Raw genomic sequence first — 26,804 nt, forward strand, 5'->3', positions numbered from 1 at the left:
TGGTGCAGGGAGGAGGGCTTTGGGTTTCTCCAGAACTGGGCTGATTTCTCAATCGGTTACAGGCTCTTTGCCAGGGATGGGCTGCACCTCAATGATGATGGGGCAGCTGCTTTGGGGGAAAAGATGGCTAGAGGGTTGGAGGAGATTTTTAACTAGGAGTGGGGGGGGAGGGTGCAGCGGGAAATTCTGTGGTAGACAGGATAGATGAGGTAGTGGGCATAGTAAGGGAAATTGGGGGAGGAGACTTGCTTCGGTATACTGATAATGGCAGGGAGGCCCATAAGTTGTTTACACGTCATTCTCACGCCGGAACCAGTATTAAATGTATGTTTACCAATGCAAGGAGTCTGACTGGTAAAATGGGAGAGCTGGAGGTACTGGCGTTGGAGCGGAAATATAATGTGATTGGTGTTGCTGAAACTTGGTTGAATGAGTCTCATGACTGGGCTGTTAATATTGGGGGGTATACATTGTTTCGGAGGGACAGGGGCAATAGGAAAGGAGGAGGAGTGTGTCTGTTCATTAAGCACGACTTAAAAGCAAATATTAAGGAGGAAGTTATGGGGGTAACAGAGGGAGCTGAATCCTTATGGGTTGAGCTTCTCACAGATAGTAAAGAATCTACCAAGCTAATTGTAGGGGTATGCTATAGACCCCCTAATGTAAGCGAAGAGGAGGAGGCCCAGCTCCTGTTGCAAATAGAAAAGGCTGCTAGGTTGGGGCAAGTGATAATAATGGGGGATTTTAATTACCCTGATATTGACTGGGGCAATAGTACTGCCAGGACAGTAAATGGGAACAAGTTTATAAACTTGCTGCACGACAACTTTATGTCACAGGTTGTTAAGGAGCCAACCAGGAACCATGCTATACTAGATCTAGTGATCTCTAATAACCCAGAACGTATAGCAAATGTGCAAGTGGTTGAACCCCTGGGTAATAGTGACCATAATGTTATTTCATTTGATGTTTGGTGCAGGAAACAAATTTACACGGGGGCAACAAAGACACTGAATTTTAGGAAGGCAAATTTTAGCTCCTTAAGGGCAGCGCTTCAGGGCATAGATTGGGGCATTATGTTTTCTGATAAAAATACAGAGCAGAAATGGTTGTCATTTAAAATGATATTAAATCATTACTGTTCTCAATTCATTCCATTAATAAGAAAAAGCAGAAGTGTTAAGAATCACCCCATGTGGCTTAACTCTGAGGTAAAGAAGTTAATAGGGAAAAAAGGAAAGCTTTTAAGAAATATAAGTCAGAGGGGACAGTAGCTGCGTTTAATGAATATAAACACTATAACAAGTGTTGTAAAACAGCAATCCGGAAGGCAAAGATAGAAAATGAGGAGCGCATCGCGGCCGAGGCCAAGACTAACCCCAAAAAGTTTTTTAAGTATATTAATAGTAAAAAGATGCAGGTTGAGGGTGTGGCCCCATTGAGTTATAATAACAATATGGTTACAGCGGATACAGAAAAGGCAGATGTGCTTAACCAGTTCTTTTCTTCTGTGTATACAGTAGAGGAGCCAGTGGGCCAAGTCTCACCCAATAGCTTCACTGTTGCCTCAGCTCCAACTACACAGTGGTTGGCACAGGATATGGTGCTTAAAGGGTTACACACGATAAATGTAAACAAGGCACCTGGGCCAGATGGAATACACCCTCGGGTACTGAGAGAGCTAGGGGCAGAATTGCAGTGGCCCTTGTTTCTGATATTCTCAGACTCGCTCTCATCAGGTATGGTACCTAGGGATTGGAAGAAGGCGAATGTCACTCCCATATTTAAAAAGGGAGTAAGATCTCAGCCTGGCAATTATAGGCCTGTAAGTTTGACATCCGTGGTGGGCAAGTTATTTGAAGGCTTGTTAAGGGATCACATTCAAAATTATGTAGTAGAGAATGCCATTATGAGCAGTAATCAGCATGGCTTTATGAAGGACAGGTCATGTCAGACCAATTTAATTGCTTTTTATGATGAGGTAAGTAAGAAGCTGGACAGTGGGGATGCAGTAGATATAATCTATTTGGATTTTGCCAAAGCATTTGATACCGTTCCCCACAAACGACTGCTTTCTAAGCTAAGGTCTATTGGTCTTAGTGAAGTCGTTTGCACATGGATAGAAAACTGGCTACAGGATCGGGTACAGAGGGTGGTTGTTAATGGCACATTCTCTACTTGGAGTAAGGTTCTCAGTGGGGTCCCTCAGGGTTCTGTACTGGGTCCACTTTTGTTTAATTTGTTCATAAATGACTTAGGGGAGGGTATTATGAGTAATGTATCAGTGTTTGCAGATGACACAAAACTCTGCAGACCAGTCAATTCTATCCAGGATGTGACATCCCTGCAGCAGGATCTTGACCAACTGGCAATCTGGGCAGCTAAGTGGCAGATGAGATTTAATGTGGATAAATGTAAGGTCATGCACCTGGGATGTAAAAATATGCAAGCCCCGTATACCCTTAATGGGACTGCACTAGGCAAATCCATAATGGAGAAGGATCTTGGAGTCCTTGTAGATAATAAACTTGGCTGTAGCAAGCAATGCCAGGCAGCAGCTGCAAGGGCAAACAAGGTTTTGAGCTGTATTAAAAGGGGTATAGATTCACGGGAGGAGGGGGTTATTCTTCCCCTTTACAGAGCGCTGGTAAGGCCCCATCTAGAATATGCTGTTCAGTTTTGGTCTCCAGTGCTCAAACGGGACATTATTGAGTTAGAGAGGGTCCAGAGAAGGGCAACTAAGCTGGTAAAGGGTATGGAAAGCCGCAGTTATGAAGAAAGACTGGCCAAGTTGGGTCTGTTTACACTGGAGAAGAGGCGCTTAAGAGGTGACATGATAACTATGTATAAATATATAAGGGGATCATATAATAACCTCTCTAATGTTTTATTTACCAGTAGGTCCTTCCAACGGACACGAGGGCACCCACTCCGTTTAGAAGAAGGGAGGTTCCATTTAAATATTCGGAAAGGATTTTTTACAGTGAGAGCTGTGAAGTTGTGGAATTCCCTCCCCGAACCAGTCGTACTGGCTGATACATTATATAGCTTTAAGAAGGGTCTGGATGGATTCTTAGCAAGTGAGGGAATACACGGTTATGGGAGATAGCTCTTAGTACAAGTTGATCCAGGGACTGGTCCGATTGCCATCTTGGAGTCAGGAAGGAATTTTTTCCCCTCTGAGGCAAATTAGAGAGGCTTCAGATGGGGTTTTTTGCCTTCCTCTGGATCAACTTGTAGTTAGGCAGGTTAGGTATAGGCATTATGGTTGAACTTGATGGACGTATGTCTTTTTTTCAACCCAACTTACTATGTTACTATGTTATCTCTGGTATATTTTTATTGACTGCATAGTTTGAAGTTTGGTGCTGTTTTCCAAATGAAGCTTGACAGGGAAGTTCAGTGTAGAAGATTGGATTATTTATCTACCTGCGGGAGAGGCATACTTTCCCCCTTGTATCAGTGGGATTTGGGTGCCTCGCTGCTTTGTAAAAAATCTAACTTTTTGGACTCCCATTTTTTACTTTATTCTATGTAACTGCATTATCCTTAATTTTTCATCTCTTGTTATCCCATATAAAAGGTCTTGTAGGTCTCTCTAGTAATAGAGTGCTAAAGAATACAGTTGAGATAGATTTGACACATTAGTGCCACCTATAACACTATATTTATTCTGCAGAAAGCATTACCATACCTGAGTTAAAGGAGAAATAAAGTAAAAGTCACTTGGGGGTGCCAAAATGTTAGGCACCCCCCAGTGATTTTAACCGCCTTTCTTTTACCCCAGGCTGGTGCCCCTGTTCGCAGAAAACAGCACCAGCCCGGGGTAGCAGCGATCGCTTCATCCTTTGTTATTTGCTGCGCGCTCATGCGCAGTAGAGTGAAAAGCCGAACTTAAACATTTAAGTCGGCTTTTCACTTTACCACGCATGCGCCGACCACTGGCATTTCAGCCAACAGAAGTAGGAAGCGATCCGCTCCAGGTACCCCCGGGCTGGTGCTGTTTTCAAGCTCTAAAGATGTGCTGGGTGGGTTATGCCTTCCACTCTATCTATACTACATATGCCAGGGGGGCCTCGATCCTAATGAAGAGGTCAATTCCTTTTAATCTACTTACACTTGAAACTGACTACTATGGTAGATTTGTTATTGTACACTGCACTATAGGCAATTCCTCTCTAATTATAGTTAATTTATATGTTCCACCACCGATTACCATAACTCTACTTGACACTATTGGCAAAAAACTACCTGATCTTCCAACTGTACCCACCTGCTATATGGGTGACTTCACCACTTAAATGGACCCACAGATGGATAAACTGCCACGGCTTTTATAGCTAGTCAGCTGCATTATGTTAAATGGTGGTTTAACCCTGACTCCTATAATCTGAACATGATTCCCCAGGTGTTGGCAGTAGGGTCACTAGAAGGCCTTAGTCACCTTCCATACAGACCAATTGCAGACTATAAAAAACTCCCAGCTGTAATGACAACCCCAATGAAAGCCTGGAACTTTGCACTTAAACTATACCCACAGCACTCTTCAATTTTAAATCCTAATGTACCATTATGGGCAAATTTTTGCCTTTCCCATTTTTACAAATTTCCAGATTTTCTATATTGGCACGAAAGCAGGTTAGGTGTCTGCAAGATCTGCTTCATGGTTCCACGTTGGGTATTTATGAATTCTTTAAAGAGAGACTGGCAGAGGTCACTGGTATTCCAACTCAGGCAGGTTTTCCAAGCAAAATTTGGTGGAGTAAATATAGAGATTTCTCAACCACAATTTGAAACTGCACTTTCCCGCCCCAGTTAAACCCACATCAGTGCTTTATAAAATCCTTTTGCAAACAACCCCTCCACCCTTTCAAAAGGCCTATCATAAGTGGTTGTCCCATATCCCAGACTTCACAGAAGAGGACTGGGATGAAGCAACAGATAGAGGTTGCTATTAATTATTCTCTATGTGGGGTAAATGCATACAGTTCAAATGGTTGCACAAATGCGCAATCCGGAAGCAAAATGCTTTAGTTGTGGGATCGAGGAGGCAAACTTTCTACACAGGGTCTGGTCCTGTCCACAGGTAGCCAAGTTTTGGACTGAGGTTATGAATCTCCTGGCAGATAAGATAGACTGCTAGACTGTGGCGGAAATTTTGCCGGGTGACGTCATTGAGAGCGCGCGTGTATGTTACATAGATTACAGTCCTTGCCCCTCCTGTCTGACCTCTTCAAGGATTTTTTTTCAAGCTTCTTTTTTAAACAAAGCTGTAAGGACAGATTTTTCCTTAAATTGAAACTTAGGGCATTAAACAATAATAAAATTAAACAGGAATGAAGTGTACATTCAGCAAACACTGTTTAAGCTTGCAAGACTCACTTATAAATGCCTGCAGATCAGATTCAGCGGTGAAAAGGTTACATTTTCCTGCCTGCACTCAGTAGATCTGTTCCAAGAGAGGGAGCAGAGAGCTCTTGTTTACAAAGGCAGAGTTAGGCAGTTGCTATACTATGTGATCGGCTCATTGGGGGATTGACTGTGGGCGTGGTTAGAGGTCAATCGTCTGCTGTGTACAGAAGAGATTGATCTCAAATGCACATGCTCATAAAAACGGCTTGGAACTGGGCATGTGCACCACGCCAGGCTGACAAGGAGATTCTGAAGGGAGGGGGGAGAGGGAGTTACCCAGCTCTGCAGTGAGAGAAACTCCAAGGGATCGCTGCAGCTTCAGTGTTTGCTTCTGAGGGACAGGAGTGGCAGGTATTTAAACAGTGCTGTGAGGCTTGTCTCTGCTAAAATTTTTGGTTGGGGGGTTGACATGTCCTTTAAGAACCTAAACCTTCTATGTAGACGTTTGTGTAATGGACATTCACTGTTAATTATATGTGTGATATAAGATTACAATTTAGGAAAGGTAGCTTGTCACATGGTCAAGACGACTATTATACCAACCATAGCATTTGAAAAATATTCTCATATGTACTTTACTCTGCCACTGACCTGTGTTTTGTTTTATGTTCTTTAAGTTTTAAAACAATTATGACTTGGGCCTCTATGAAATATTTATGTGAATAGATTGTACATGTATTATTTCTTTAACCTGTGTATATTTTGATATGTTGATATCTATATATACTTAATAACCTGGTGCTACCTCTTGGCTTTGAGCCCCTCCTTTTCTGGAGTATCTTGAGCCTTATCTGTGACAGGACTATTCTGAATAGTGTTAACCTTCTCTTTAGGTTCTCATTTCTTTTTCTCTTTAGTAATTATGAATGTGTATACACACCCTCTTTTTTTCTACTTTATGGAGATCTGATTAATGTTATACAACATAAATTCAACCTTTCAATAGTGCGCTTGTGGTGGTCCGCTGATATCCAGAATATTTTCATTAAATGCCTCACTACACTGGTAGAGTTCAATGGACAGACTTTATGTCATATTTCCCCGATAAGAAACATATTGGTGGATTGACATGGCCGAGTATCCCACTCCTCCAGAAACTTATAACAAATAATAAAAACACAGCAGTATAAGAGGCTTCTGTTCTATTAGTGACTTTTACCTGATACGTATGTTATTATGACTTGACGAATAGCTGCACCTATACATATATGCTTGGACTGGACTGGACTGACAGTTCACTGGCTAAACACCTGTTTTGGGCTCTCTGGAGTCCTGCGTTACAAGATCCTGCAATGCAGTAATGCATATTCCTTTGAGAAGTGCTGCTGGGAATGGTAGTTCTGGCTTTCTTCATTCCTCTGCCATGGTCTCTACAGTGGTCCGGTTGCGCATTATCGAATTCGGCTCCCCTTACTACTTACAAGTCTCTATCAATGTCACTCTTTTAATTTGTTACTACTGTTGTGTCTGATAAGCTTGCTGATTTTCACTCACCTGTCATTTTTGTATCAGTTTCTGCTTGGCTCTTACGATTGCTACACTGTATTACTATTCTTTGTTCATAGTTTGTTTCAGTATTGGATATTTGGTTACCATGTATATGTCCTTAAAGGAACAGTAACACCAAAAAATTCAAGTGTATAAAATAACTTCCAATATAATGTACTGCTGCCCTGCCCTGGCTACACCAGCTTATTATATAGTAGAGTTACTGTAGCAAACACACAACTTTTACCAGTGCAGGGCAACAGTACATTATATTTCATTTACTTTAAAATTTACTTTTTGTTGTTACTGTTCCTTTAACTGAGATCCTTCTTAGTTTCACTTCACACCGTTCTTTATTATTCTAATTAATGATGTCACAATATTGCCCCACGGTTTCCCACAAATAAAGTGTTCTTTATCACCTATAAGCCCTGTGATGTGCGGATCTCCATTACGTTCTGAATATATATATTATATATAATGCAGTTGCTTCAGGTGCAGGCACCTGCGTTTATCTGCAGGTTTGAGAACAGCCCTGAGTGGAAGCATTCATTTATCTTTAGTGGATTAATGTATTGGTTTGTCTGTCATAGTATCAATCATTGATTAGGCCTAATATCACAAAGGGAAGTGGAGGTTTGTTTTTTTCCATGTTACTTTTTACCTTTAGGTGAAACAAGAGTTTATATGTTTTACAATCAATCTTTATAAAAGCTTTTCTATCACCTTTTCCCTGTTTTGACAGGCATGTGACAAGGAGTGGCACCACTATGTTCTTAATGTAGAGCTTACCACTGTCACACTATATGTAGATGGTGTCTTATTTGAGCCTTCTGCAGTAACTGAAGATTATCCTATGCATCCTTATCCAATATACAGCCAACTGGTTGTTGGTGCCTGTTGGGAAGGTAAGACATTTTTATACTTTTTATAACTTTTATTAAGTAACTGGATTTGAACGAAAATATAAAAAATGTATGGCCTGGTGCATGTTTAGAAATAGTCCTCTCCATGAAATAAAGAATATTACTTTTTTTTTAAAATATGCATCTGAATGGTTTTAGATAATTAATTATACTAGATTTTAGTTTACTATGATAAAAAGGACACGGAATGGTGTAATTAAACAGTGCTTCATTAGCAAAGACATTTTAAAAGCTGTAACTAATTGCTAGGTAACCTGGCCAGATTGGCTCGCCCCCCCCTTCCTCTGTGGGCATGCATTTATGTGCAAGTGAGGGAACACACATCGGAGTTGCTGGGGGCACAGGAGGGGGGGTGATGCGGTGGGGGGGGGAAAGGACACAGAACTAGTGGTAAGTGAAAGGAGAGGCACCTGCCTGGTGCCCCTCTGCCATTGCACCTAGGCAGGTGCCTCTTCTGCCTACCCCTAGTTCTAGCCCTGCTAAGCAATATTGATTCCCCAGATGACACTATCACTGCCTTACAAGTAGGGTGACATCTGCAAATTTCCTGCAGACAGGGTGATATATCATGTGCAGTTCAATCTTCCTAAATCCCAGTACATGCTTCTGGATCCTAGTTATGGTGCATGGACAATGGGTGGGAAGTAAAGATGGCAGATATATGAGGTTTGGGAGATAAAATCTACAAAAGGGGTAAGTAGACTGGAAAAATAATACAGATTTTAGGAGATGGGCTTTAGAGTTAGTAATATGATGTCAGTTGACTGATGGTTGTCCAACTTAATCAAGAAAAGAAATAGCTGAGAACAGAGTACAGTGCAACCAACAGAAATTCTACAGTTGTGGGTCCTCTAACTCATCCTTCTCCTGTGGTGTCTCTCTCTGATGCCAGACTTCTGGCATGGGGAAAGGTTTGGCGTTCCTTGACTGTTTAGAGAACTGTTACATAAGTGCCTGTCATACTTTTGTTTTTTTAACATACTGTAATGGGGCATACTTAATAAAGTGTGAGTTTTCCCCTCTTTTAACTTCACTAACGTTAGCCTCCGTTTGTCAGGAGTGTTTTCAAAACACATCTTTTATCTACTAAAGGTTGTAGTGTGATGGGTGCCCCTATGCCAGTAGCCAGGGATTGATTATGTGTATACACACACCAAAAGGATTATTAGGAACACCATACTAATACGGTGTTTGACCCCCTTTCGCCTTCAGAACTGCCTTAATTCTACGTGGCATTGATTCAACAAGGTGCTGAAAGCATTCTTTAGAAATGTTGGCCAATATTGATAGGATAGCATCTTGCAGTTGATGGAGATTTGTGGGATGCACATCCAGGACACGAAGCTCCCGTTCCACCACATCCCAAAGATGCTCTATTGGGTTGAGATCTGGTGACTGTGGGGGCCATTTTAGTACAGTGAACTCATTGTCATGTTCAAGAAACCAATTTGAAATGGTTCGAGCTTTGTGACATGGTGCATTATCCTGCTGGAAGTAGCCATCAGAGGATGGGTACATGGTGGTTATAAAGGGATGGACATGGTCAGAAACAATGCTCAGGTAGGCCGTGGCATTTAAACGATGCCCAATTGGCACTAAGGGGCCTAAAGTGTGCCAAGAAAACATCCCCCACACCATTATACCACCATCACCATCCTGCACAGTGGTAACAAGGCATGATGGATCCATGTTCTCATTCTGTTTACGCCAAATTCTGACTCTACCATTTGAATGTCTCAACAGAAATCGAGACTCATCAGACCAGGCAACATTATTCCAGTCTTCAACTGTCCAATTTTGGTGAGCTTGTGCAAATTGTAGCCTCTTTTTCTTATTTGTAGTGGAGATGAGTGGTACCCGGTGGGGTCTTCTGCTGTTGTAGCCCATCCGCCTCAAGGTTGTGCGTGTTGTGGCTTCATAATGCTTTGCTGCATACCTCGGTTGTAACGAGTGGTTATTTCAGTCAAAGTTGCTCTTCTATCAGCTTGAATCAGTCGGCCCATTCTCCTCTGACCTCTAGCATCAACAAGGCATTTTCGCCCACAGGACTGCCGCATACTGGATGTTTTTCCCTTTTCACACCATTCTTTGTAAACCCTAGAAATGGTTGTGCGTGAAAATCCCAGTAACTGAGCAGATTTTGAAATACTCAGACCGGCCCGTCTGGCACCAACAACCATGCCACGCTCAAAATTGCTTAAATCATCTTTCTTTCCCATTCTGACATTCAGTTTGGAGTTCAGGAGATTGTCTTGACCAGGACCACACCCCTAAATGCATTGAAACAACTGCCATGTGATTCGTTGATTAGATAATTGCATTAATGAGAAATTGAACAGGTGTTCCTAATAATCCTTTTGGTGAGTGTAGTTGTACTTTGGTTGTAGTCGGTACAAGGTTATTATGTTGGGTTGAAAAACCCAACATACTGTTCTTCAACTTCAGCTTAAACAGCAACATTTGTTGGATGACCCCAAAGTGGGAGGGCCCAAAAAAAGCCAATCAAATGTCAAATGCCAATCAGACTTCACCTATTGAATTTTGTTTTCTTTAAATTTAAAATGCTGCCTTTCTCACACTATTTATGTCAGGGTTCCCAAAAATTGCACAGTCAGTCACTGGCTGACCACATATTCAGGATTAGAAAAAGTGGGTGGAGCCACCAACAGCAAATCCATTTCCACCCATTAAATTTCATTGGGTTATATTTAAACTGATGCCATTATTTAAGTATTAATTCCAGGGTTGTTAAATTTTCCAAAGTTTGTCACTGGTTATTTGCTGTTCACAATTAGAAAACATGGACGGAGCCACCAACAGCTAATCTCATTTCACCTATTTAAAATGGTGAAATGTAAAATGCTGTTAGTCCCACAATTTTTATGCCTGAGTCCCCAAACGTTGCAAAGTTGGTCACTGGGGGACTGCAGTTCAAAAATAAGAAAGTGGGTTGTCCCAATAACAGCCAATCAGATTTCATCCATTAAATGTTATTGGTTTAAATGTAAAATGTTGTAATTCTCACACTATTTATGCCAGGGTGCCCACTGTTTGTCACTGAGTGACTTCAACTCAAGGTTAGAAAAAGAGGGCACACCCACACCACCAACCACCAATCACAATTTGCCTTTTGGGTTTTATTGGTTTAAATTTAAACTGCTGCCGTTTTTTTTAACTATTAATCCTAGGGTCCCTAAGCTTTGCAGTTAATCACTGGGTAACTGCAGTTCCATGTTAGAAAAAGTGGGTGGAGCCACCAACCGCCAATCAGATGTCACTCGTTGACTTCCAGGGGAAGTGAATTGCTGTCATTCAGACACTATTAAAACCCAAACTTTGCACAGTTTTTGTGGTCCAAGGTTAGAAAAAGTGGGCAGAGCCAACAACAGATCAGATTTAATTCAGTGACTTCACATTTTTCAAACCAACATGAAGTTTGTTCCCAAACTTCCCTTTCTCGTTACTTTTATACACTTTCATACTTTGGTGTTACTGTTCCTTTAAGCATCACAAGTTTGCATTTATGCTGCAGGCTCATCAGTTGGTAATCCTAAGTATGACAACTTTACCCTTCTCAAACAAAAATATGACCCTCCATCTATGTTAACAGCCTCAATAATTATTACTAAATCTTACCTTCCAACTTTCCAGATTTTTGCGGGAATTTTGCGGTCCTGATTTTAACAGCTCAGCCTGCAGTCCTGGATTCTTATTGAAAAGTCCCTCATATCCCATTGTATCTTTTTTGGCATTCAGTGCAGGAGATCAAAGTTTCTCAAGCTTAATTAGATAAGTAGGTTTTTACTTAACAGGCAACACCTGCACTTGAATACAATTGTAACTAATACGATAAACAGGTCTTTTAGAGCAGTGGTCCCCAAACTTTTTTCCCCCAGGGACCAGTGTGAAGCAGGAAAATTTTTCCAAGGACCAGTGGGGGGCGGGACTTTATATGCGCGGCGCTTATCCGCGTCATTATATGCGTGGCGCTTATCCGCGTCATTATATGTGTGGCGCGTTAATCCGCGCCTTTAAACGCGCAGCGCATTTACCCTGTTGTTCTACGAGCAGGGCATTTATTTGTGCGTTTATAAGCGCAACGCTTCATGTACGGCGCATATTCGCTGCGCCCGGGAACAGAGGCGGCCCTCTTCAAAGCAGACCGCAGCCCGGCGGTTGGGGACCCCTGTTTTAGAGGAACTGAGACTTGTATGTTAAAGGGCAATTTCACCTTTTTTAGCAAAACTGTAATAACAGATAAAACAAGACCCCAAAACCCCCAGAAATGTGTTCAAACTTTAAATAGGCTGCCAAATTTTGTAAAATGGGAGTGGTATTTAGGTGGTATGGTTGCACAAATGGGCATGGCAAAAAAATTTCACCATTTCACCATTACTTTTTTTTTTTTTTTTTTCAAATATTGGGAGGTATGCTATATTCTCCAATAACGCCCATTTAAAGGAGAATGAAATAAAGAATTCACTGTGAAAGTGATGTTTGGTCTTGTGGGTTGTTAGTACATGCTGCTAAGTTGTTAATTTATAGTTTTTAGGAATAGTGGGATGGCACTAAAATAACCGAGTCAATAGCAAATAAATTGCAGGTCCACTGAGGAGGAAAGACTAAAATGTGCACTTTAAAGGAGAAGGAAAGCCTAAGTCACTTGGGGGTGCCAAAATGTTACACACCCCCAAGTGACTTTAATCGCCTACATTGTACTCTGGGCTGGTGCCCCTGTTAGGAGAAAACAGCACCAGCCCATGTTGGCGCATTGCGCATTAGAGTGAAAAGCCGAACTTTAACAAGAAAGTCAGTTTTTCACTCTAATGCGCATGCGCCGGCCCAGGGATCTTGCTACAGGAGAAACGAGGAAGCGTTTGCTACAGGTACGCTGGGCTTTCCTTCTCCTTTAAAGTGCACATTTTAGTCTTTCCTCCTCAGTAGGAAAATGGAACATCTTTAAAACATTGCTTTGCAAGTATACAGATCAGTATATTTCCCTGGTAAGCAAGGAGAGGCATCGAAAAGCAAAACCTTTATGGTTGAATAAAAGTGTTAGTGTTGAGGTTGGTAAGAAAAAACATGCTTTTAAAGCATTCAAATGAGCTGGGACAGTGGAAACTACAAGGAAGCAAATAAAGCATGCAAAAAATCAGGCAAGCTAAAATAGAGATTTGCAGTTAGGTATTGCAGTTAGGAGTAAAAATAATCCAAAATTATTTTTTAATTATGTAAATAGTAAAAAAATGAAGCAAGAAGGGGTGGGAACCTTATTATAAGGGGGGGGGAGGGTAAGTTGGTTGATGAGAACAGGGAAAAAAGCAGAAATTTTGAACTCTTATTTTTCATCTGTCTATACATCTGAGGAGCCAGCTAATGAAGGCTTCCCTTTTAATATGCCCAGTTCTAGTAATTTGGCTACTGACGCATGGGTCACTCGGGAGGAAATTCAAAAGAGACTTGAACATGTAAAGGTAAACAAAGGTCCAGGACTGGATGGTTTTCATCCCTGGGTATTAAACAAATTTAGCGCTGTGATTACCAAGCCTCTTTACTTAATTTTTCAGGATTTTTTGAGGTCTGGTATGGTGCCGAGAGACTGGCGAATTGCTAATGTGGTGCCGTTATTTAAAAAGGGATCCTGTTCTTAGCCTCTTAGTCTGACATCGGTAGTAGGAAAGCTTTTGGAAGGGGTAATAAGGGATAGAGTACTTGAATACATTGCAGTTCACAATACTATAAGTTTGTGCCAGCATGGTTTTATGCGTAACAGATCTTGCTAGACTAATTTAGTCGCCTTTATGAGGAGGTGAGCAGGAACCTCGATGCTGGAATGGCAGTTGATGTCATCTACTTGGATACAGTGCCTCACAGAAGGTTAATGATAAAATTGAGGAATATTGACCTAGAACATAATATTTGTAATTGGATAGAGAACTGGCTGAAGGATAGATTACAAAGAGTGGTGGTAAATATAACATTTTCTAATTGCACTAATGTGGTTAGTGGAGTACCACAGGGGTCAGTCCTTGGTCCTTTGCTTTTTAACTTGTTTATTAATGACCTGGAGGTGGGCATAGAAAGTACTGTTTCTATTTTTGCCAATGAGACTAAATTGTGCAGGATTCTGCCGCTTTACTGGAAAACTGGGCAGCAAACTGGAAAATGAGGTTATGCACTTTGGTAGAAATAATATAAACGTGCGCTATCTACTAAATGGTAGTTTGTTGGGGGTATCCTTAATGGAGAAGGATCTGGGGTTTTTTGTAGATAATAAGTTGTCTTATTCCAGGCAGTGTCATTCGGTGGCTACTAAAGCAAATAAAGTGCTGTCTTATATAAAAAAAAGCGCATTGACTCAAGGGATGAAAACATAATTTTACCTCTTTATAGGTCTCTTGTAAGGCCTCACCTTGAGTATGCAGTGCAGTTTTGGACTCCAGTCCTTAAGAAGGATAATAATGAGCTGGAGAGAGTGCAGAGACGTGCAACTAAACTGGTAAAGGGGAAGGAAGATTTAAGCTATGAGGTTAGACTGTCGAGGTTGGGGTTGTTTTCTCTGGAAAAGAGGCGCTTGCGAGAGGACATGATTACTCTGTACAAGTACATTAGAGGGGATTATAGGCAGATAGGGAATGTTCTTTTTTCCCATAAAAACAATCAATGCACTAGAGGCCACCCGTTTAGATTAGAGGAACAGAGCTTCCATTTGAAACAGCGTAGGTGGTTTTTTACGGTGAGGGCAGTGAGGTTGTGGAATTCCCTACCTAGTGATGTTGTAATGGCAGATTCTTTTAATGCCTTTTAGAGGGGCCTGGATGAGTTCTTGAAGAAGCATAATATCCAAGGCTACTGTGATACTGATTATCTACATTAGTATTAATGTTTGTATATATATAGTTTATGTATGCAAGTGTATAGATTGGTAAGTATAGGTTGCGTGTGCTGCGTTTACTTGGAAGGGTTGAACTTGATGGAATTATGTAACAATGTAATGCTTCATTTTTTTTCCTTTTATTTTCTGAAGGTGATGAAAGACAGATGGGTCAATTCTTCAGTGGAAACCTTGCAGGACTAATGATCCATTCAGGGAAACTGGAGAACAAAAAAGTTATAGATTGTTTATATACCTGCAAAGAGGGATTGGAATTGCACACTGTGGATGGAATTGGGGAAGCTGTAAAGGTAAGGCAGCACAAATTGTGCACAACTGCTTGGAACACGATTAGGCATATTTATAAGAGTAAATAAATCCCACCCATGGTCTTCGTAATCTCGGCCCACTCCCTACAAGCTTTGACACATTTGTGACCCACAAATCTGTACTTTTGGGTCTTTGGCCCCTTTGCCATGGGTCCCCTGATTGGAGCACACCCAGAAGGCAGCACTGGCCAGTGATAACATGCAGCATGCTGTTCAAGTCAGATAATTACCTATATGTTATAAAGCACAGTATGAACTTTTAACATCAATTTAAGTTCAAAGTACAGCACTAAACAGGTCTTGTAGCCCTAGGGCTGCTAGTTAAATAAAACTTATTTATCAAGACCTGAGTGCTGTTCCCTGTAGTTATAACTTTCGAAAGTGTCATACTCAATCTGGTCTTGCACAATCACCAGTGCTTGGTCAATTTATATTATAAAAAGGTTCATATGGCACATTTCGTGTGAATCAGTATTTTTTATTTAGCATACTTGTGTATCCAATGTTTCAGCCCACATTAGGGCATTTATCAAGGACAAAAGTGAAAAGTGTGACATTCATTTCCCCTTTCAAAAATGGCCCCAAACATGACATCATAGTTTGTTCAGTTAAGCAGACTTAGCAGTCAGTTGCGGGGGAAGGTGTGGGGGGGGTTGAGCTAGAGTATTATGGGAGAGCTAGTGTAGACCTGGCAGTGGGATTAGCAAGGGGTCATGGGGGATGAGTGAGGGGGGCATACAGTTTACCAGCTAAAGAGATTCCTCTGTTACAAGGAAAACCTAATAGTAACCTTAGATCTAAAGCTTCCTTACCTGTAAGTATCAGAGGGAAAAGTAGTAACCTCTGCGGCATGCTGGCTAATGCACAGAGCTTGTATACAAACACAGAGGCACAGAGACAAAGACAGGCACAAACAAACACACAGGAAGACAACCAGGAAAAAAACACACCCCAGACATAAAACTCAAAATATACAATCTGTTCATGAAAGCTTTTTCAGTGTAACTGGAACTTTCAGGAGTTAGTATTTAAAACCTCAGAGAGAAGATAAACTACATTGCTGTGCAGTCAGAAATAAACATTAAAAAGTTTACAGGCAGACCGGCTATGGTAAGTGTTCTCATGGGATGGCATTCTAAAAAGCCTACTAGAGGATCCTAATGATATGTTTTTAAATTTACTTTCTGATTCCAAGATGGTACTTAGACCAGTCCTTGGATAATCTTTGTGCTAAGAGCTATTTTCAGTATCCCATATTTCCTCACTTGCTAAAAAGCCATTCAACAGCTTCTTAAATCTATCTAATGTATCTGCCAATACAGCTGATTCAGGGAGCAAATTCCACAACTTCAGAGCTCTTAATTTAATTATTTATTATTGGAATATTAAGATGAAACCTCCCTTCTTCTTATCGGAATGTATACCCTTGTGTAGATAAAGCAACAGGGAGTTTATTATTTGGTCCCTTTATATATTTTTACAGATAGCAAAGACAAATTCCTATGCCACTCTTGTAACACTGCTCCAACAGTTAAACTTTTTCCATTAACCACTACTCTTTGTAATTTATTGTTAAGCCAGTTCTCTTACCAGGTATAAATGATCTTCCAAAGATTGCAATTGCACAGACTGCACTAGACAAGCCATTTTTTCAGTTTAGACAATGGAACTTGCCTCTTAAAGGTAGCAGGAGTGGATTTTTGTTGCCCCTAGTAACCTGTTGTGCACTGCCGCCTAAGGCAAAGTTGACAACTTGTTTCATAGCAGGAGTGCTCCTGGTGTTAGTCCTTGAGGTCTCAATGTTATAGTTGAAGCAGGACATTCAAATCCTCTTGGCAGCCTCAAGCCAAATTAACATATAAGACCACTCCTGATAAAAGACAGGATTCTGACCCTTTTTCACAGTCCCTACCTGCATTGCATGTTTTTATTATTGTATTCTAATTTTTGGTACTCTTTGAATATGTGGTATTAATTTACTTAGCTAATTCTGAAATATAAAATAATTCTGAAATATAAAGGCTAGGAAAATTCTATTTTTAGTTAGAAAAATGTGGTTTATATGAGACTTTGATTTGTGTTAAAATTTGAATTTTTTTTTTTTTTTTTTAAAAAAGCTGTATTTTGCCAAAAGCTAGTCAAAAGGGTATGCCTCATAATGTCACTGACCCATAAAAGTCCAAAGCACCATGCTAACCCCTAATGCTTCTTATAGACATCACACCTCTCTCTCTTACACAACTCATTTAGGATTGGAGCACAAACATTTTTGCCATTTCTGTATGCGGTTCCCTTTGGCATCCCCCTTCTTTGTGCATTGTTTTCAATCCACTGCCATGTATGGAGAAAGTTTGCGCTTTATATGGTTAGTGGTAATTGTCTTTAGTGTATGGGCTATAAGTGGCATACATTTGTGCTCCTTAGCACTCCGGCACTTGCACTATTATTTATAGAAAATTAGCTCTTATGTATTGCAGGATACTGCCACTATACCAAGCTTGACATAAAGCATGTACAAATAGTCTATATTGACTAGCATTGAAAAAGTTAATTGGAAAATGGCATACTAGCTTTATTCAACTAATAAAATGGCACTGGTCTGCTAAGTCTTTGAAATGCTTCATTTAAAAAAAAAAAAAAAAATATATATATATATATATATATATAATGTTTCTTTTCTATATAATGTCATAGATCAACTTAAACACCAGTCGTTCTGATGTGACATTGGAAGGAAATGAAATTGATAAATGTGACCAGGCAATGCAGCAAGTTTCCTATGTCAATTCACGCCAGTTTCCCACTCCTGGAATGAGGCGGTTTACAATCACCACCAGTGTAAGGTATATATATGTTCTTTTTAAGTTATACCAAACACACAGAAATAATGCACTTAAAGTTCAAGGCAGAGTCAAGCTAGAATGTTTTTAATTATTGTGGGAATTATTGTGGGAAAAAAATGCCAACGCTGGTTTAATCATATACATGCTTGCTGTAGCTCCCACAAGATTGTGCTTGGCAATCCACAAAACTAATATGAATATAGTCAGTGAATAGAGTCACTTAACCCCCTGTGAATTTTGCAACAACAGCTGGCATAGAAAGTGCTTAGTATTTGACTAAAAAATAAAGATGTGAAATTTAAAATTATGACACTGCTTAGTCGTTGTCGATTAAGCAACAACACACAAATAGTGCAAATCCCTTCTGCCAACCGAGTAGTGTACAGCATTCAGTAAAGTGCTAGTACTAATGATAATTCCCATTTAAGTCAATTCATTAACTTGCGAATGAATCACTAATTAGGTAATAAAAAAATTGATAGAATAGTCAGTCTATGAATTAAGAATCTTCTTACGTAATCAAAAATTAATTTGCTTTGCATTGTGAAAAGTGCCAATGCTTCAACAAAAATTCATTTAATTACTTGAAAACAGAGATAAGATCAAATGAGAAAGATTAAAAGTGAGGAGAATATTCGTACAATTAAACTAGGTCACCCCCTAAAATCTTATTATGCCAAATTTTGTCATTAAAATTCTGCTAAAATCAATTAGTCTTTCGCCAACACATAATTCGCATAAAGCGTTCTTAAAGAATAAGTAAACCTTTTTTTTTCTATCAGTAACTTGTGCGGAGTGAAGCCCCGCCCCCACTTCCTGTTCAGGTCTCTCATAAAAAAAAAAAAACCCTGCTAATGCACAAACTGGCTCTTGCTGCCTCCAGGCATGCACAGAAGGCTCTCCAGGTGGACTACAGGTAGTCGAATTGAAGAGAGAACTGAACAGGAAGTGGGGGCGGGGCTTCACTCTGCACAAGAAAGCAAAGAAAAACTATCAACTTCTAACTGCGGAACCAGGTCAGAGAGAATGCTGGGACAAAGGTAGGTAATTCTGGAGGCTGTTTAGAGTAATTTTACTGATAGAAAAAAAAAAGGTTTACTTATTCTTTAAGGCCGTGGCCTTCATTGAATTCTGTACACTATTGGGTTGGCAGAAGGGCTCTGCACTATTTGTTATACTGGTATTTGTTACTCAGTGTTTAAACATTGAGTGTTTTTGAAGTCAGTGTGTTGTTGCAAAATCAAGAAGGACTAAGCAGTGTGATAATTGTAAATGTCACATCTTTTCACAGGAGTTTAAGTTTACTCTTTCACTTTTGGGTTTTGAATAGATAAACCTGTACCTTTAGTCTTATCTTGAGAGACTCTTTATTTCTGAAGCCAAAGAATGGTATAACATAAGATGCTGTTGCAAAAATGTGTCCCTAACAAATTACAATTGTTTAATGATACCAAAAAATCTATGAGACAACTTGCAAAAGCAAGTTGCCCTATGGTAACATGCGTCAGAACACTAGAAGTGGGACAATAAGCAATATGCAAAAAAAATAAAAATAAATACATTATTAAAATTGTATAACTTCTAAATCAGCAGTTTAAATAGTATATTATTACGAAATGTGCCTTTGTGACCCTTATTTATATTTTTATGTAGATGCTTCAATGAGGAGACATGCATTACCATACCAGATGTAGAAGGTTATATCATAGTCTTGCAGCCAGAGGAGCCCAGGATCAGTATAAAAGGCATAGACCACTTTGCTCGTTCTGCCTCAGAATTTGAGAGTAATGGAGGGGTGCCTCTGTTCCCTGAGTTGCATATAATCAGCACAATTACAAGAGAGATAGAAAGTGATGGAGAAGATCCTACAGGTGAGTTGAGCTGACTATATAATGTGCATCCTGGTTCGGACACATTGCTTTGGAAAAGTATTTAGATAACTGACTTATTTTGTAATTTTGCTAAATAAATTCTACACTAATATTTTGTTCTGTCTGATTTTTTTTTACTTTAATGCACTGCAAGTATGATATTTGTGTCAATAAGGACTTCAGTATTTGTTATAGGAAAGATTAGCTTAGACAGACTACATAGTTTGTGAGTTCAAATGAGTTGCATTGTAAATTAAAATAATTCCTTATTAATTATTTTGCATTTAAATCTGCACTACTGTGCCCACGGTTAAATCTGCACTACTGTGGTTTCCAAGAACAACATGCCATTGAATAACACGACGATCGCCACAAGTAAAACTTAGCACTCACAGGTATCAGACTTAATCGCAGGAAAATGTGAAGGGAGGCATTTTCACACGATTAAGCCAGACCTCTGCAATTGCTAAGTGATCGCAATGTTAAACAGTGGGGGGATTTGTCACCCGCAGTAGCGCAGATTCAACTGCGGGCGACTAATTTCCCTCTGTGCCATCTCCCTAAGAGTTGGTCACCATGTAAAAAAGTTTTAAACATCATAGAGAAGAATGGGCGAAAGCCCAGTTTTCAGTAATAATGTGATACCAAACACAAGGCAAAACTATGCTTCAAAAACAAGTAGTAAATGTCCTAAAATAGCCCTGTTATTTCCTTGATTTAAATCCAGTTGAGAACATACAGTATTATTGGAAGTTTTTTAAATGTCAAAGCATAGAAATGAATACTTATGCAAATAACATGTTTTACTTTTAATTTTACTTGGTTTTTATAACATAAAACAATGTTACATAACAAATAATTGTTAGATTATTTTAGATTGTAAAAAGGGCTAACCTTTACTCAACCAAATTGTCCATAGTTAAGTTATCAAACAAGTCCTTTGTTGGAACTGTGTAAAAATAACTCCAAGCCCATTCTTATGATACAGAGTAAAACAATATCGAATGCTGCCTGTGACAGACCTGGCAAGTCTGAGACGCGCCATTGACTCACTATGCACACTGCCTTGGGATATTAAACTGGTCCTTGGCTTAAAATTTAAGTTGGCTGAATTAAAGTTGGGGGTCGTCTTATACGCCCAGTCGTCTTGTACGCCGGAAAATACGGTACAGGTATGGGATCCCTTATCCGGAAACCCGTTATCCAGAAAGCTCCGAATTACGGAAAGCCCATCTCCCATAGACTCCATTTTACTAGAATAATTCAGAATTTTAAACTGATTTCCTTTTTCTCTGTATAAATAGAACAGTACCTTGTAATTGATCCCAACTAAGATATAAATAATCCTTATTGGATGCAAAACAATCCTATTGGGTTTAATTAATGTTTTATTGATTTTTTAGTAGACTTAAGATACGGAGTTCCAAATTACGGAAAGACCCCTTATCCAGAATACCCTTGGTCCTGAGCATTCTGGATAATGGGTCCCATACCTGTATATGGTTTTCAGGAGTCACCCTACATTTCTACAGCTCCTACCCCTCATAAACCTGCCATGTGTTTGTGAATTAGGTAAAGGTAAGCCATGAAATTAGTGTGCACAAGGTATATTTGGGGGTCTCTAAGTGCCATGTGCTTTGATAAACAGTGGGCATCAAACTGTTCAGTAGACCTATGGTGTTCATATTTAGGGTGTTTTATCTTGGTACCTAATGACCTGTAGAAAATAAGATGCTGCATATTTGAAGTTTTGAGGGGATTTTTGGAAATTTCATAAAAATCGTCAAACTCAGGAAAGTTTTGTGGCTTGGCACTTTGGAGTAAAAAGAAATGGGTACACATTTTAGATTCAGGGGATGGTGTATTGGCTTTTTGGGGTGAGTGTACTTTTTTGTAGCATTATCCCACATAAAGGATGTAAATGTGTTGATTTTGCAGAAGCTGAAATAACAGATCATATGGGGTATGTCCACATGGATAGAAAACTGGCTACAGGATCGGTTACAGATGGTGGTTGTTAATGGTACATTCCCTCAGGGTTCTGTACTGGGTCCACTTTTGTTTAACTTGTTCGGAGGGACAGGGGCAGTAGAAAAGGAGGAGGAGTGTGTCTGTTCGTTAAGCAAGAATTAAAAGCAAATATTAAAGAGGAAGTGATGGGGGTAACAGAGGGAGCTGCATCCTTATGGGTTGAGCTTCTCACAGATAGTAAAGAATCTACCAAACTAATTGTAGGGGTATGCTATAGACCCCCTAATGTAATTGAGGAGGAGGAGGCTCAGCTCCTGTTGCAAATAGAAAAGGCTGCTAGTTTGGGGCAAGTGATAATAATGGGGGATTTTAATTATCCTGATATTGACTGGAGCCATAGTACTGACAGGACAGTAAATGGGAACAAGTTTATAAACTTGCTGCATGACAACTTTGTCACAGGTTGTTGAGGAGCCAACCAGGAGCCATGCTATATTGGATTTAGTGTTCTCTAATGACCCAGAACGTATAGCAAATGTGCAAGTGGTTGAACCCCTGGGTAATAGTGACCATAATGTTATTTCATTTGATGTTTGGTGCAGGAAACAAATTTACACTGGGGCAACGAAGACGCTGAATTTTAAGAATGCAAATTTTAGCTCCTTAAGGGCAGCACTTCAGGGCATAGATTGGGGCATTATGTTTTCTGATAAAAACACAGAGCAGAAATGGTTGTCATTTAAAATATTAAATAATTACTGTTCTCAATTTATTCCATTAATAATAAAAAGTAGAAGTGTTAAGAATCACCCTATGTGGCTTAACACTGAGGTAAAGAAGTTAATAGGGAAAAAAAGGAAAGCTTTTAAGAAATATAAGTCAGAGGGGACAGTAGCTGTGTTTAATGAATATAAACACTATAATAAGTGTTGTAAAACAGCAATCCAGAAGGCAAAGATAGAAAATGAGGAGTGCATTGCGGCAGAGGCCAAGACTAACCCCAAAAAGATTTTTAAGTATATTAATAGTAAAAAGATGCAGGTTGAGGGTGTGGCCCCATTGAGTTATAGTAACAATATGGTTACAGCGGATACAGAAAAGGCAGATGTGCTTAACCAGTTCTTTTCTTCTGTGTATACAGTAGAGGTACAGTACAGAGTGCCAAGTCCCACCCAATAGCTGCACTGTTGCCTCAGCTCCAATTACACAGTGGTTGACACAGGATATGGTGCTTAAAGGGTTACACAAGATAAATGTAAACAAGGCACCTGGGCCAGATGGAATACACCCTCGGGTAATGAGGGAGCTAGGGGCAGAATTACAGTGGCCCTTGTTTCTGATATTCTCAGACTCTCTTTCATCAGGTATGGTACCTAGGGACTAGAAGAAGGCGAATGTCATTCCTATATTTAAAAAGGGAGTAAGATCTCTGCCTGGCAATTATAGGTCTGTAAGTTTGACATCCGTGGCGGGCAAGTTATTTGAAGGCTTGTTAAGGGATCACATACAAAATTATGTACTGGAGAATGGCATTATGAGCAGTAATCAGCATGGCTTTATGAAGGACAGGTCATGTCAGACCAATTTAATTGCTTTTTATGATGAGGTCAGTAAGAAGCTGGACAGTGGGGATGCAGTAGATATAATCTATTTGGATTTTGCCAAAGCATTTGATACCGTTTCCCACAAACGACTGCTTTCTAAACTAAGGTCTATTGGTCTTAGTGAAGTCGTTTGCACATGGATAGAAAACTGGATACAGGATCGGGTACAGAGGGTGGTTGTTATTGGTACATTCTCTACTAGGAATAAGGTTCTCAGTGGGGTCCCTCAGGGTTCTGTACTGGGTCCACTTTTGTTTAACTTGTTCATAAATGTCTTAGGGGAGGGTATTATAAGTAATGTATCAGTATTTGCAGATGACACAAAACTCTGCAGACCAGTCAATTCTATCCAGGATGTGGCATCCTTGCAGCAGGATCTTGACCGACTGGCAATCTGGACGGCTAAGTGGCAGATGAGATTTAATGTGGATAAATGCAAGGTCATGCACCTGGGATGTAAAAATATGCAAGCCACTTATACCCTTAATGGGACTGCACTAGGCAAATCCATAAAGGAAAAGGACCTTGGAGTGCTTGTAGATAATAAACTTGGCTGTAGCAAGCAATGCCAGGCAGCAGCTTGCTACAGAGTGCTGGAAGGGCCCCATCTAGAATATGCTGTTCAGTTTTGGTCTCCAGTGCTCAAACGGGACATTTTTGAATTAGAGAGGGTCCAGAGAAGGACAGCTAAGCTGGTAAAGGGTATGGAAAGTCTCAGTTATGAAAAAAGACTGGCCAAGTACACTGGAGAAGAGGCCCTTAAGAGGTGACATGATAACTAAGTATAAATATATAAGGGGAACATTTAATAATCTCTCTAATGTCTTATTTACCAGTAGGTCCTTCCAACGTACACAAGGGCACCTACTCTGTTTAGAAGAAGGGAGATTCCGTTTAAATATTCAGTTGTGCTGGCTGATACATTACGTAGCTTTAAGGAGGGGCTGTATGGCTTCTTAGAAAGTGAGGGAATACGGGGTTATGGGAGATAGCTCTTAGTACAAGTTTTTGAACCTCAATAAGTTTCTGACTGCACAGCGAGTTTGGGAGCTGCTAGCGAGAGTTGCATGTAATCTAAAGTGTTGCATGTAAATTTAAGTGTATAGCAGGCGTTAAAAACAAAAAAGGCGTTTGGGGTTTACTGTGCATGCTGGGAGTGCTGGTTGAAAGGAGAAAGTAAGTGCAATTAACTAACTGCTGTGTGACTTGTAAGTGCTACCTGGCTGATTGAGCATACTAATTAAGGGGGTGGAGTAAATCTGGTAAATTCTCAACAGACATTTGGCTGTTTGGTTTGAACCTCAATAAGTTTCTGACTGAACAGCGAGTTTGGGAGCTGCTAGCGAGAGTTGCATGTAATCTAAAGTGTTGCATATAGATTTAAGTGTATAGCAGGCGTTAAAAACAAAAAAGGCGTTTGAAACTTAAAAGGCACTATACAAGGGATTGCACTCGGGAGACTGTAAGTACCCAGTTGCAATATGAGTTGCAGTATGATTGCTGGTGTTACTCAGTGTGCATCTTGTCGCATGTATGTGGTCCTGGAGCAGCAGTTCCATGCAGCATTTACTTGTGAGAGATGCAGGTGGGTTTTCCTCTTGGAATCTGAGGTGCAGAATCTAAGGGGGGAACTGGCAGCACTGAGGGCAGCTGCAAGCATGGGGGAGAACAGGAGGCTCACTGAGCAACCACTGGCAGGGGCCGGTGTAGTGGGGGGGGGGAAAGGGACAGTGGAGGTTAATGAGGGAGACAAATTTGTAACAGTTAAGAGGGGAAGTAGGGGACACAAGGGTAGGGGGGCTGGTTCAAAGCTTGTACAAACCAACAGATTTGCCGCGTTAGGTGAAGATGCTGGGGAAGGCAGCTCTGAGCTAGCATGTATGGAGCAGGCTGACTCTCAGAGCACCCTGGGAGCCGGCACCTCTAATACAGGTGGGGGGAGTAGTGCTAGGAAGGGAAGGCAGGTTATAGTTGTAGGGGATTCAATTATTAGAAAGGTGGATAGGGTAATTTGTCGCAAAGACCCTGCATGCCGAACTGTGTGTTGCTTGCCTGGTGCTAGGGTTCGGCATGTGGTGGAACGAGTGGACAAATTGTTGGGAGGGGCTGGGGAAGACCCGGCGGTCTTGGTACACATAGGTACCAATGACAAAGTTAGAGGAGGGGGGGAAGTCCTCAAGAACGATTTTAAAAAGCTAGGTGCAAAGTTGAGGGCGAGGACTTCCAAGGTAATTTTCTCAGAGATATTACCTGTGCCACGAGCAACATTAAGAAGGCAGCGGGAGCTCAGGGAGATTAATGCGTGGCTGAGAGATTGGTGCAGGGAGGAGGGCTTTGGGTTTCTCCAGAACTGGGCTGATTTCTCAATCGGCTACAGGCTCTTTGCCAGGGATGGGCTACACCTCAATGATGATGGGGCAGCTGCTTTGGGGGAAAAGATGGCTAGAGGGTTGGAGGAGATTTTAAACTAGGAGTGGGGGGGGAGGGTGCAGCGGGAAATTCTGTGGTAGACAGGATAGATGAGGTAGTGGGCATAGTAAGGGAAATTGGGGGAGGAGACTTGCTTCGGGATACTGATAATGGCAGGGAGGCCCATAAGTTGTTTACACGTCATTCTCACGCCGGAACCAGTATTAAATGTATGTTTACCAATGCAAGGAGTCTGACTGGTAAAATGGGAGAGCTGGAGGTACTGGCATTGGAGCGGAAATATGATGTGATTGGTGTTGCTGAAACTTGGTTGAATGAGTCTCATGACTGGGCAGTTAATATTGGGGGGTATACATTGTTTCGGAGGGACAGGGGCAATAGAAAAGGAGGAGGAGTGTGTCTGTTCATTAAGCACGACTTAAAAGCAAATATTAAGGAGGAAGTTATGGGGGGAACAGAGGGAGCTGAATCCTTATGGGTTGAGCTTCTCACAGATAGTAAAGAATCTACCAAACTAATTGTAGGGGTATGCTATAGACCCCCTAATGTAAGCGAAGAGGAGGATGCCCAGCTCCTGTTGCAAATAGAAAAGGCTGCTAGGTTGGGGCAAGTGATAATAATGGGGGATTTTAATTACCCTGATATTGACTGGGGCAATAGTACTGCCAGGACAGTAAATGGGAACAAGTTTATAAACTTGCTGCACGACAATTTTATGTCACAGGTTGTTGAGGAGCCAACCAGGAACCATGCTATATTGGATCTAGTGATCTCTAATGACCCAGAACGTATAGCAAATGTGCAAGTGGTTGAACCCCTGGGTAATAGTGACCATAATGTTATTTCATTTGATGTTTGGTGCAGGAAACAAATTTACACGGGGGCAACAAAGACACTGAATTTTAGGAAGGCAAATTTTAGCTCCTTAAGGGCAGCGCTTCAGGGCATAGATTGGGGCATTATGTTTTCTGATAAAAATACAGAGCAGAAATGGTTGGCATTTAAAATGATATTAAATCATTACTGTTCTCAATTCATTCCATTAATAAGAAAAAG

At 40.6% G+C, this 26,804-nt stretch overlaps 1 protein-coding gene across 1 annotated transcript in view; it reads left to right on the forward strand.

Moving 5' to 3' along the window:
* The window catches only part of clstn1 (calsyntenin 1), a 144,586-nt gene that overhangs the window by 56,907 nt on the left and 60,875 nt on the right, over positions 1 to 26,804 (forward strand). Inside the window, exons 9-12 of the mRNA XM_002940310.5 lie at positions 7,646 to 7,808; positions 14,854 to 15,011; positions 17,724 to 17,872; positions 19,526 to 19,743. Of these exons, the coding sequence (XP_002940356.2) occupies positions 7,646 to 7,808; positions 14,854 to 15,011; positions 17,724 to 17,872; positions 19,526 to 19,743 (688 nt within the window). The remainder of the gene's footprint in view (positions 1 to 7,645; positions 7,809 to 14,853; positions 15,012 to 17,723; positions 17,873 to 19,525; positions 19,744 to 26,804) is intronic.

The sequence above is a fragment of the Xenopus tropicalis genome, chromosome 7 (assembly GCF_000004195.4).
Source record: "Xenopus tropicalis strain Nigerian chromosome 7, UCB_Xtro_10.0, whole genome shotgun sequence".
Taxonomy (NCBI): domain Eukaryota; kingdom Metazoa; phylum Chordata; class Amphibia; order Anura; family Pipidae; genus Xenopus; species Xenopus tropicalis.